The sequence below is a fragment of the Anolis sagrei genome, chromosome 13 (assembly GCF_037176765.1).
Source record: "Anolis sagrei isolate rAnoSag1 chromosome 13, rAnoSag1.mat, whole genome shotgun sequence".
NCBI lineage: Eukaryota > Metazoa > Chordata > Lepidosauria > Squamata > Dactyloidae > Anolis > Anolis sagrei.
Window position 1 is genome coordinate 9470363 of NC_090033.1, and position 13102 is coordinate 9483464.

The 13102-nt window shown below is 48.0% G+C and overlaps 1 protein-coding gene across 19 annotated transcripts in view; it reads right to left on the reverse strand.

Moving 5' to 3' along the window:
• ARHGEF10L (Rho guanine nucleotide exchange factor 10 like) overlaps window positions 1–13102 on the reverse strand; it is a 151265-nt gene that overhangs the window by 76342 nt on the left and 61821 nt on the right. For all 19 annotated transcript variants that reach the window (XM_067472737.1, XM_067472734.1, XM_067472735.1 and 16 more), the window contains one exon: window positions 876–992. In XM_067472737.1, coding sequence (XP_067328838.1) covers window positions 876–992 — 117 coding nt within the window. The remainder of the gene's footprint in view (window positions 1–875; window positions 993–13102) is intronic.

The window sequence follows — 13102 nt, forward strand, 5'->3', positions numbered from 1 at the left end:
CTATCTGTCTGGCTGTCTATCTGTCCATCCATCCGTCTGTCCGTCCGTCTATCTATCTATCTACCCATCTATCTGTCCGTCCGTCCGTCCGTCCATCCATCAATCTATCTACCCATCCATCTGTCTGACTGTCTATCTGTCCATCCATCCTTCCCTCCTTCCGTCTATCTATCTACCCATCTATCTGTCTGTCTGTCCGTCTATCTATCTATCTATCTATCTATCTATCTATCTATCTATCTATCTACCCATCTATCTGTCTGTCTGTCTGTCTGTCTATCTATCTCTCTATCTATCTATCCATCCATCCACCTTCCTGCCTGCCTGCCTGTCTTTTGTCCATCCTTCTGTCCATCCATCTATCCGTCCATCCATCCATCCATCCATCCATCCATCCATCCATCCATCCATCCATCGATCTATCTATCTATCTATCTATCTATCTATCTATCTATCTATCTATCTATCAATTGATCTATCTATCTATCGATCTATCTATCTATCTATCTACACATCCATCTGTCTGTCTATCCATCCATCCATCTATCTACTCATCCATCCTTCCGTCTGTCTATCTATCTATCCATCCATCTGTCTATCTACCCATCCATCCATCCATCCGTCTGTCTGTCTATCTACCCTTCCATCTGTCTGTCTGTCTGTACGTTTGTCTATCTATCTATCTATCTATCTATCTATCTATCTATCAAGGTTATTATTTCCCCAATAGGTGACTAACTGAAACTAAAAATAATAATGATAATAATATAGCTGCAGGGTCGTAAGACTGCAAAACATAGCCTGCAGCATTGAATCCTCAACCTCTCTATGGGTTCCTCCTGCAACATGGCCCTCTTACGTCTTCTTCCCCTGACCTTGAGGAACTCCAGGAAGGCAGGCTTGGTGAGACAGGCCTTCTTGATCAGGGACATGGCGCCAGTGAAGTTGTTGACGTACTCGCTGTACACGTCCAGCACCATCGACTTGGAGAACTTGGGGAAACAAGAGCGGGAAGTGTTAGGCTCCAAGGTTGGCCATCTCTACCCCAGGTATGGGCAAACTTGGGCCCTCCAGGTGTTTTGGACTTCAACTCCCACAATTCCTAACACCTGGTAAGCCTACTTTCCGGATATCCCTCGTATGGCGTGAACTTCACACTTGGCAGGAAAGTGAATGAGGACACTCATCTCTAACCTTCAGCAAAACGCACTGTATGAGCTACTGACGACAAGCACTACTCGTTTGCTTCCACTGGCTTCCCGCTACACAGGAGTGATATCAACTTCTCCCATGAAAATTCCCCATGAGAGCTACATGCCTTGTCACCTTTTCCAGATATCCCTCGTACAGCGCCAACATCAAACTTGGAGGGAAACGAAATGAGTACGCTCATCTCTAACCTTCACCACAATGCCAGTCGATGAACTACTGACGACTGGCACTGCTCGTTCACTTTTTCTGGCTTCCCAGTACAGTGCAATGATAGCAACTCCCCCCGCAAAAATTCCCCACAAGATCAACATGCTTTGTAACCTTACTTTCCGGATATCCCTCGTACAGCACAAACTTCAAACTTGGAGGGAAATGGAATGAGGATGCTCATCTCTAACCTTCACCACAATGCCCAGTCAATGAGCTACTGACGACTGGCACTGCTCGTTCGCTTACACTGGCTTCCTGCTACACAGGAGTGATATCAACATTTCCCGTGAAAATTCCCCGTGAGAGCTACATGCCTTGTAATCTTACTTTCCAGATATCCCTCGTACAGTGCAAACTCTAACCTTCACCACAATGCCCAGTCAATGAGCTACTGACGACTGGCACTGCTCGTTCGCTTACACTGGCTTCCTGCTACACAGGAGTGATATCAACTTCTCCCATGAAAATTCCCCATGAGAGCTACATGCCTTGTAACCTTACTTTCCAGATATCCCTCGTACAGCGCAAACTCTAACCTTCACCACAATGCCCAGTCAATGAGCTACCGACGACTGGCACTGCTCGTTCGCTTACACTGGCTTCCTGCTACACAGGAGTGATATCAACTTCCCCTGTGAAAATTCCCCATGAGAGCTACATGCCTTGTAATCTTACTTTCCAGATATCCCTCCTACAGCGCAAACTCTAACCTTCACCACAATACCCAGTCAATGAGCTACTGACGACTGGCACTGTTCGTTCGCTTACACTGGCTTCCTGCTACACAGGAGTGATATCAACTTCTCCTGCGAAAATTCCCCATGAGAGCTACATGCCTTGTAATCTTACTTTCCAGATATCCCTCGTACAGCGCAAACTCTAACCTTCACCACAATGCCCACTCAATGAGCTACTGACGACTGGCACTGCTCGTTCGCTTACACTGGCTTCCTGCTTCACAGGAGTGATATCAACTTCTCCTGCGAAAATTCCCCATGAGAGCTACATGCCTTGTAATCTTACTTTCCAGATATCCCTTGCTACAGCGCAAACTCTAACTTTCACCACAATGCCCAGTCAATGAGCTACTGACGACTGGCACTGCTCGGTCGCATACACTGGCTTCCTGCTACACAGGAGTGATATCAACTTCCCCTGTGAAAATTCCCCATGAGAGCTACATGCCTTGTAATCTTACTTTCCAGATATCCCTCATATAGCGGAAACTCTAACCTTCACCACAATGCCCAGTCAATGAGCTACTGACGACTGGCACTGCTCGTTCGCTTACACTAGCTTCCTGCTACACAGGAGTGATATCAACTTCTCCTGTGAAAATTCCCCATGAGAGCTTGTTGTTGTTCATTCGTTCAGTCGTCTCCGACTCTTCGTGACCTCGTGGACCAGCCCACGCCAGAGCTCCCTGTCGGCCGTCACCACCCCCAGCTCCTTCTTGCCTTGTAATCTTACTTTCCAGATATCCCTCGTACAGCGCAAACTCTAACCTTCACCACAATGCCCAGTCAATGAGCTACTGACGACTGGCACTGTTCGTTCGCTTACACTGGCTTCCTGCTACACAGGAGTGATATCAACTTCTCCTGCGAAAATTCCCCAGGAGAGCTACATGCCTTGTAATCTTACTTCCCAGATATCCCTCGTACAGCGCAAACTCTAACCTTCACCACAATGCCCAGTCAATGAGCTACTGACGACTGGCACTGCTCGTTCACTTACACTAGCTTCCTGCTACACAGGAGTGATATCAACTTCTCCCGCGAAAATTCCCCAGGAGAGCTACATGCCTTGTAATCTTACTTCCCAGATATCCTTCGTACAGCGCAAACTCTAACCTTCACCACAATGCCCACTCAATGAGCTACTGACGACTGGCACTGCTCGTTCACTTACACTGGCTTCCTGCTACACAGGAGTGATATCAACTTCTCCTGTGAAAATTCCCCATGAGAGCTACTTGCCTTGTAATCTTACTTTCCAGATATCCCTCGTACAGCGCAAACTCTAACCTTCACCACAATGCCCAGTCAATGAGCTACTGACGACTGGCACTGCTCGTTCGCTTACACTGGCTTCCTGCTACACAGGAGTGATACCAACTTCTCCCGCGAAAATTCCCCATGAGTCAGCGCAAACTCTAACCTTCACCACAATGCCCAGTCAATGAGCTACTGACGACTGGCACTGCTCGTTCGCTTCCACTGGCTTCCCGCTACCCAGGAGTGATATCAACTTCTCCTGTGAAAATTCCTCATGAGAGCTACATGCCTTGTAATCTTACTTTCCAGATATCCACAATGCCCAGTCAATGAGCTACTGACGACTGGCACTGCTCGTTCGCTTACACTGGCTTCCCGCTACCCAGGAGTGATATCAACTTCTCCTGTGAAAATTCCCCATGAGAGCTACTTGCCTTGTAATCTTACTTTCCAGATATCCCTCGTACAGCGCAAATTCTAACCTTCAGCACAATGCCCAGTCAATGAGCTACTGACGACTGGCACTGCCCGTTCGCTTACACTGGCTTCCTGCTACACAGGAGTGATATCAACTTCTCCTGTGAAAATTCCCCATGAGAGCTACTTGCCTTGTAATCTTACTTTCCAGATATCCCTCGTACAGCGCAAACTCTAACCTTCAGCACAATGCCCAGTCAATGAGCTACTGACGACTGGCACTGTTCGTTCGCTTACACTGGCTTCCTGCTACACAGGAGTGATATCAACTTCCCCTGTGAAAATTCCCCATGAGAGCTACATGTCTTGTAATCTTACTTTCCAGATATCCCTCATACAGCGCAAACTCTAACCTTCACCACAATGCCCAGTCAATGAGCTACTGACGACTGGCACCTCTCGTTCACTTACACTGGCTTCCTGCTACACAGGAGTGATATCAACTTCTCCTGTGAAAATTCCCCATGAGAGCTACTTGCCTTGTAATCTTACTTTCCAGATATCCCTCGTACAGCGCAAACTCTAACCTTCACCACAATGCCCAGTCAATGAGCTACTGACGACTGGCACTGCTCGTTCGCTTACACTGGCTTCCTGCTGCACAGGAGTGATATCAACTTCTCCTGCGAAAATTCCCCATGAGAGCTACATGCCTTGTAACCTTACTTTCTAGATATCCCTCGTACAGTGCAAACTCTAACCTTCACCACAATGCCCAGTCAATGAGCTACTGATGACTGGCACTGCTCGTTCGCTTACACTGGCTTCCTGCTACACAGGAGTGATATCAACTTCTCCTGTGAAAATTCCCCATGAGAGCTACTTGCCTTGTAACCTTACTTTCCCAGATATCCCTCGTACAGCGCAAACTCTAACCTTCACCACAATGCCCAGTCAATGAGCTACTGACGACTGGCACTGCTCGTTCGCTTACACTGGCTTCCTGCTGCACAGGAGTGATATCAACTTCTCCTGCGAAAATTCCCCATGAGAGCTACATGCCTTGTAATCTTACTTTCCAGATATCCCTTGTACAGCGCAAACTCTAAACTTCACCACAATGCCCAGACAATGAGCTACTGACGACTGGCACTGCTCGTTCACTTACACTGGCTTCCTGCTACACAGGAGTGATATCAACTTCTCCTGTGAAAATTCCCCATGAGAGCTACTTGCCTTGTAATCTTACTTTCCAGATATCCCTCGTACAGCGCAAACTCTAACCTTCACCACAATGCCCAGTCAATGAGCTACTGACGACTGGCACTGCTCGTTCGCTTACACTGGCTTCCTGCTACACAGGAGTGATACCAACTTCTCCCGCGAAAATTCCCCATGAGTCAGCGCAAACTCTAACCTTCACCACAATGCCCAGTCAATGAGCTACTGACGACTGGCACTGCTCGTTCGCTTCCACTGGCTTCCCGCTACCCAGGAGTGATATCAACTTCTCCTATGAAAATTCCTCATGAGAGCTACATGCCTTGTAATCTTACTTTCCAGATATCCACAATGCCCAGTCAATGAGCTACTGACGACTGGCACTGCTCGTTCGCTTACACTGGCTTCCCGCTACCCAGGAGTGATATCAACTTCTCCTGTGAAAATTCCCCATGAGAGCTACTTGCCTTGTAATCTTACTTTCCAGATATCCCTCGTACAGCGCAAATTCTAACCTTCAGCACAATGCCCAGTCAATGAGCTACTGACGACTGGCACTGCCCGTTCGCTTACACTGGCTTCCTGCTACACAGGAGTGATATCAACTTCTCCTGTGAAAATTCCCCATGAGAGCTACTTGCCTTGTAATCTTACTTTCCAGATATCCCTCGTACAGCGCAAACTCTAACCTTCAGCACAATGCCCAGTCAATGAGCTACTGACGACTGGCACTGTTCGTTCGCTTACACTGGCTTCCTGCTACACAGGAGTGATATCAACTTCCCCTGTGAAAATTCCCCATGAGAGCTACATGTCTTGTAATCTTACTTTCCAGATATCCCTCATACAGCGCAAACTCTAACCTTCACCACAATGCCCAGTCAATGAGCTACTGACGACTGGCACCTCTCGTTCACTTACACTGGCTTCCTGCTACACAGGAGTGATATCAACTTCTCCTGTGAAACTTCCCCATGAGAGCTACTTGCCTTGTAATCTTACTTTCCAGATATCCCTCGTACAGCGCAAACTCTAACCTTCACCACAATGCCCAGTCAATGAGCTACTGACGACTGGCACTGCTCGTTCGCTTACACTGGCTTCCTGCTGCACAGGAGTGATATCAACTTCTCCTGCGAAAATTCCCCATGAGAGCTACATGCCTTGTAACCTTACTTTCTAGATATCCCTCGTACAGTGCAAACTCTAACCTTCACCACAATGCCCAGTCAATGAGCTACTGATGACTGGCACTGCTCGTTCGCTTACACTGGCTTCCTGCTACACAGGAGTGATATCAACTTCTCCTGTGAAAATTCCCCATGAGAGCTACTTGCCTTGTAACCTTACTTTCCCAGATATCCCTCGTACAGCGCAAACTCTAACCTTCACCACAATGCCCAGTCAATGAGCTACTGACGACTGGCACTGCTCGTTCGCTTACACTGGCTTCCTGCTGCACAGGAGTGATATCAACTTCTCCTGCGAAAATTCCCCATGAGAGCTACATGCCTTGTAATCTTACTTTCCAGATATCCCTTGTACAGCGCAAACTCTAAACTTCACCACAATGCCCAGACAATGAGCTACTGACGACTGGCACTGCTCGGTCGCATACACTGGCTTACTGCTACACAGGAGTGATATCAACTTCTCCCGTGAAAATTCCCCATGCCTTGTAATCTTACTTTCCAGATATCCCTCGTACAGCGCAAACTCTAACCTTCACCACAATGCCCAGTCAATGAGCTACTGACGACTGGCACTGCTCGTTCACTTACACTGGCTTCCTGCTACACAGGAGTGATATCAACTTCTCCTGCACAAATTCCCCATGAGAGCTACATGCCTTGTAAACTTACTTTCCAGATATCCCTCGCACAGCGCAAACTCTAACCTTCACCACAATGCCCAGTCAATGTGCTACTGACGACTGGCACTGTTCGTTCGCTTACACTGGCTTCCTGCTACACAGGAGTGATATCAACTTCTCCTGCGAAAATTCCCCATGAGAGCTACATGCCTTGTAATCTTACTTTCCAGATATCCCTCGTACAGCGCAAACTCTAACCTTCACCACAATGCCCAGTCAATGAGCTGCTGACGACTGGCACTGCTCGTTTGCTTACACTGGCTTCCTGCTACACAGGAGTGTTATCAACTTCTCCCGCAAAATTCCCCATGAGAGCTACATGCCTTGTAATCTTACTTTCCAGATATCCCTCGTACAGCGCAAACTCTAACCTTCACCACAATGCCCAGTCAATGAGCTACTGACGACTGGCACTGCTCGTTCGCTTACACTGGCTTCCTGCTACACAGGAGTGATACCAACTTCTCCTGCGAAAATTCCCCATGAGAGCTACATGCCTTGTAACCTTACTTTCCAGATATCCCTCGTACAGCGCAAACTCTAACCTTCACCACAATGCCCAGTCAATGAGCTACTGACGACTGGCACTGCTCGTTCACTTACACTGGCTTCCTGCTACACAGGAGTGATATCAACTTCCCCTGTGAAAATTCCCCATGAGAGCTACATGTCTTGTAACCTTACTTTCCAGATATCCCTCATACAGCGCAAACTCTAACCTTCACCACAATGCCCAGTCAATGAGCTACTGACGACTGGCACTGCTCGTTCGCTTACACTGGCTTCCTGCTACACAGGAGTGATATCAACTTCTCCTGTGAAAATTCCCCATGAGAGCTACTTGCCTTGTAATCTTACTTTCCAGATATCCCTCGTACAGCGCAAACTCTAACCTTCAGCACAATGCCCAGTCAATGAGCTACTGACGACTGGCACTGTTCGTTCGCTTACACTGGCTTCCTGCTACACAGGAGTGATATCAACTTCTCCCGCGAAAATTCCCCAGGAGAGCTACATGCCTTGTAATCTTACTTTCCAGATATCCCTCGTACAGCGCAAACTCTAACCTTCACCACAATGCCCAGTCAATGAGCTACTGACGACTGGCACTGCTCGTTCACTTACACTGGCTTCCTGCTACACAGGAGTGATATCAACTTCCCCTGTGAAAATTCCCCATGAGAGCTACATGCCTTCTAATCTTACTTTCCAGATATCCCTCATATAGCGGAAACTCTAACCTTCACCACAATGCCCAGTCAATGAGCTACTGACGACTGGCACTGCTCGTTCGCTTACACTAGCTTCCTGCTACACAGGAGTGATATCAACTTCTCCTGTGAAAATTCCCCATGAGAGCTTGTTGTTGTTCATTCGTTCAGTCGTCTCCGACTCTTCGTGACCTCGTGGACCAGCCCACGCCAGAGCTCCCTGTCGGCCGTCACCACCCCCAGCTCCTTCTTGCCTTGTAATCTTACTTTCCAGATATCCCTCGTACAGCGCAAACTCTAACCTTCAGCACAATGCCCAGTCAATGAGCTACTGACGACTGGCACTGTTCGTTCGCTTACACTGGCTTCCTGCTACACAGGAGTGATATCAACTTCTCCTGCGAAAATTCCCCAGGAGAGCTACATGCCTTGTAATCTTACTTCCCAGATATCCCTCGTACAGCGCAAACTCTAACCTTCACCACAATGCCCAGTCAATGAGCTACTGACGACTGGCACTGCTCGTTCACTTACACTAGCTTCCTGCTACACAGGAGTGATATCAACTTCTCCCGCGAAAATTCCCCAGGAGAGCTACATGCCTTGTAATCTTACTTCCCAGATATCCTTCGTACAGCGCAAACTCTAACCTTCACCACAATGCCCACTCAATGAGCTACTGACGACTGGCACTGCTCGTTCACTTACACTGGCTTCCTGCTACACAGGAGTGATATCAACTTCTCCTGTGAAAATTCCCCATGAGAGCTACTTGCCTTGTAATCTTACTTTCCAGATATCCCTCGTACAGCGCAAACTCTAACCTTCACCACAATGCCCAGTCAATGAGCTACTGACGACTGGCACTGCTCGTTCGCTTACACTGGCTTCCTGCTACACAGGAGTGATACCAACTTCTCCCGCGAAAATTCCCCATGAGTCAGCGCAAACTCTAACCTTCACCACAATGCCCAGTCAATGAGCTACTGACGACTGGCACTGCTCGTTCGCTTCCACTGGCTTCCCGCTACCCAGGAGTGATATCAACTTCTCCTGTGAAAATTCCTCATGAGAGCTACATGCCTTGTAATCTTACTTTCCAGATATCCACAATGCCCAGTCAATGAGCTACTGACGACTGGCACTGCTCGTTCGCTTACACTGGCTTCCCGCTACCCAGGAGTGATATCAACTTCTCCTGTGAAAATTCCCCATGAGAGCTACTTGCCTTGTAATCTTACTTTCCAGATATCCCTCGTACAGCGCAAATTCTAACCTTCAGCACAATGCCCAGTCAATGAGCTACTGACGACTGGCACTGCCCGTTCGCTTACACTGGCTTCCTGCTACACAGGAGTGATATCAACTTCTCCTGTGAAAATTCCCCATGAGAGCTACTTGCCTTGTAATCTTACTTTCCAGATATCCCTCGTACAGCGCAAACTCTAACCTTCAGCACAATGCCCAGTCAATGAGCTACTGACGACTGGCACTGTTCGTTCGCTTACACTGGCTTCCTGCTACACAGGAGTGATATCAACTTCCCCTGTGAAAATTCCCCATGAGAGCTACATGTCTTGTAATCTTACTTTCCAGATATCCCTCATACAGCGCAAACTCTAACCTTCACCACAATGCCCAGTCAATGAGCTACTGACGACTGGCACCTCTCGTTCACTTACACTGGCTTCCTGCTACACAGGAGTGATATCAACTTCTCCTGTGAAAATTCCCCATGAGAGCTACTTGCCTTGTAATCTTACTTTCCAGATATCCCTCGTACAGCGCAAACTCTAACCTTCACCACAATGCCCAGTCAATGAGCTACTGACGACTGGCACTGCTCGTTCGCTTACACTGGCTTCCTGCTGCACAGGAGTGATATCAACTTCTCCTGCGAAAATTCCCCATGAGAGCTACATGCCTTGTAACCTTACTTTCTAGATATCCCTCGTACAGTGCAAACTCTAACCTTCACCACAATGCCCAGTCAATGAGCTACTGATGACTGGCACTGCTCGTTCGCTTACACTGGCTTCCTGCTACACAGGAGTGATATCAACTTCGCCTGTGAAAATTCCCCATGAGAGCTACTTGCCTTGTAACCTTACTTTCCCAGATATCCCTCGTACAGCGCAAACTCTAACCTTCACCACAATGCCCAGTCAATGAGCTACTGACGACTGGCACTGCTCGTTCGCTTACACTGGCTTCCTGCTGCACAGGAGTGATATCAACTTCTCCTGCGAAAATTCCCCATGAGAGCTACATGCCTTGTAATCTTACTTTCCAGATATCCCTTGTACAGCGCAAACTCTAAACTTCACCACAATGCCCAGACAATGAGCTACTGACGACTGGCACTGCTCGTTCACTTACACTGGCTTCCTGCTACACAGGAGTGATATCAACTTCTCCTGTGAAAATTCCCCATGAGAGCTACTTGCCTTGTAATCTTACTTTCCAGATATCCCTCGTACAGCGCAAACTCTAACCTTCACCACAATGCCCAGTCAATGAGCTACTGACGACTGGCACTGCTCGTTCGCTTACACTGGCTTCCTGCTACACAGGAGTGATACCAACTTCTCCCGCGAAAATTCCCCATGAGTCAGCGCAAACTCTAACCTTCACCACAATGCCCAGTCAATGAGCTACTGACGACTGGCACTGCTCGTTCGCTTCCACTGGCTTCCCGCTACCCAGGAGTGATATCAACTTCTCCTGTGAAAATTCCTCATGAGAGCTACATGCCTTGTAATCTTACTTTCCAGATATCCACAATGCCCAGTCAATGAGCTACTGACGACTGGCACTGCTCGTTCGCTTACACTGGCTTCCCGCTACCCAGGAGTGATATCAACTTCTCCTGTGAAAATTCCCCATGAGAGCTACTTGCCTTGTAATCTTACTTTCCAGATATCCCTCGTACAGCGCAAATTCTAACCTTCAGCACAATGCCCAGTCAATGAGCTACTGACGACTGGCACTGCCCGTTCGCTTACACTGGCTTCCTGCTACACAGGAGTGATATCAACTTCTCCTGTGAAAATTCCCCATGAGAGCTACTTGCCTTGTAATCTTACTTTCCAGATATCCCTCGTACAGCGCAAACTCTAACCTTCAGCACAATGCCCAGTCAATGAGCTACTGACGACTGGCACTGTTCGTTCGCTTACACTGGCTTCCTGCTACACAGGAGTGATATCAACTTCCCCTGTGAAAATTCCCCATGAGAGCTACATGTCTTGTAATCTTACTTTCCAGATATCCCTCATACAGCGCAAACTCTAACCTTCACCACAATGCCCAGTCAATGAGCTACTGACGACTGGCACCTCTCGTTCACTTACACTGGCTTCCTGCTACACAGGAGTGATATCAACTTCTCCTGTGAAAATTCCCCATGAGAGCTACTTGCCTTGTAATCTTACTTTCCAGATATCCCTCGTACAGCGCAAACTCTAACCTTCACCACAATGCCCAGTCAATGAGCTACTGACGACTGGCACTGCTCGTTCGCTTACACTGGCTTCCTGCTGCACAGGAGTGATATCAACTTCTCCTGCGAAAATTCCCCATGAGAGCTACATGCCTTGTAACCTTACTTTCTAGATATCCCTCGTACAGTGCAAACTCTAACCTTCACCACAATGCCCAGTCAATGAGCTACTGATGACTGGCACTGCTCGTTCGCTTACACTGGCTTCCTGCTACACAGGAGTGATATCAACTTCTCCTGTGAAAATTCCCCATGAGAGCTACTTGCCTTGTAACCTTACTTTCCCAGATATCCCTCGTACAGCGCAAACTCTAACCTTCACCACAATGCCCAGTCAATGAGCTACTGACGACTGGCACTGCTCGTTCGCTTACACTGGCTTCCTGCTGCACAGGAGTGATATCAACTTCTCCTGCGAAAATTCCCCATGAGAGCTACATGCCTTGTAATCTTACTTTCCAGATATCCCTTGTACAGCGCAAACTCTAAACTTCACCACAATGCCCAGACAATGAGCTACTGACGACTGGCACTGCTCGGTCGCATACACTGGCTTACTGCTACACAGGAGTGATATCAACTTCTCCCATGAAAATTCCCCATGCCTTGTAATCTTACTTTCCAGATATCCCTCGTACAGCGCAAACTCTAACCTTCACCACAATGCCCAGTCAATGAGCTACTGACGACTGGCACTGCTCGTTCACTTACACTGGCTTCCTGCTACACAGGAGTGATATCAACTTCTCCTGCAAAAATTCCCCATGAGAGCTACATGCCTTGTAACCTTACTTTCCAGATATCCCTCATACAGCACAAGCTCTAACCTTCACCACAATGCCCAAGGAGCTACTGACAACTGGCACTGCTCATTCGCTTACACTGGCTTCCTGCTACACAGGAGTGATATCAACTTCTCCTGTGAAAATTCCTCATGAGAGCTACATGCGTTGTAATCTTACTTTCCAGATATCCCTTGCTACAGCGCAAACTCTAACTTTCACCACAATGCCCAGTCAATGAGCTACTGACGACGGGCACTGTTCGGTCGCATACACTGGCTTCCTGCTACACAGGAGTGATATCAACTTCTCCCGCGAAAATTCCCCATGAGAGCTACATGCCTTGTAAACTTACTTTCCAGATATCCCTCGCACAGCGCAAACTCTAACCTTCACCACAATGCCCAGTCAATGAGCTGCTGACGACTGGCACTGCTCGTTTGCTTACACTGGCTTCCTGCTACACAGGAGTGTTATCAACTTCTCCCGCAAAATTCCCCATGAGAGCTACATGCCTTGTAATCTTACTTTCCAGATATCCCTCGTACAGCGCAAACTCTAACCTTCACCACAATGCCCAGTCAATGAGCTACTGACGACTGGCACTGCTCGTTCGCTTACACTGGCTTCCTGCTACACAGGAGTGATACCAACTTCTCCTGCGAAAATTCCCCATG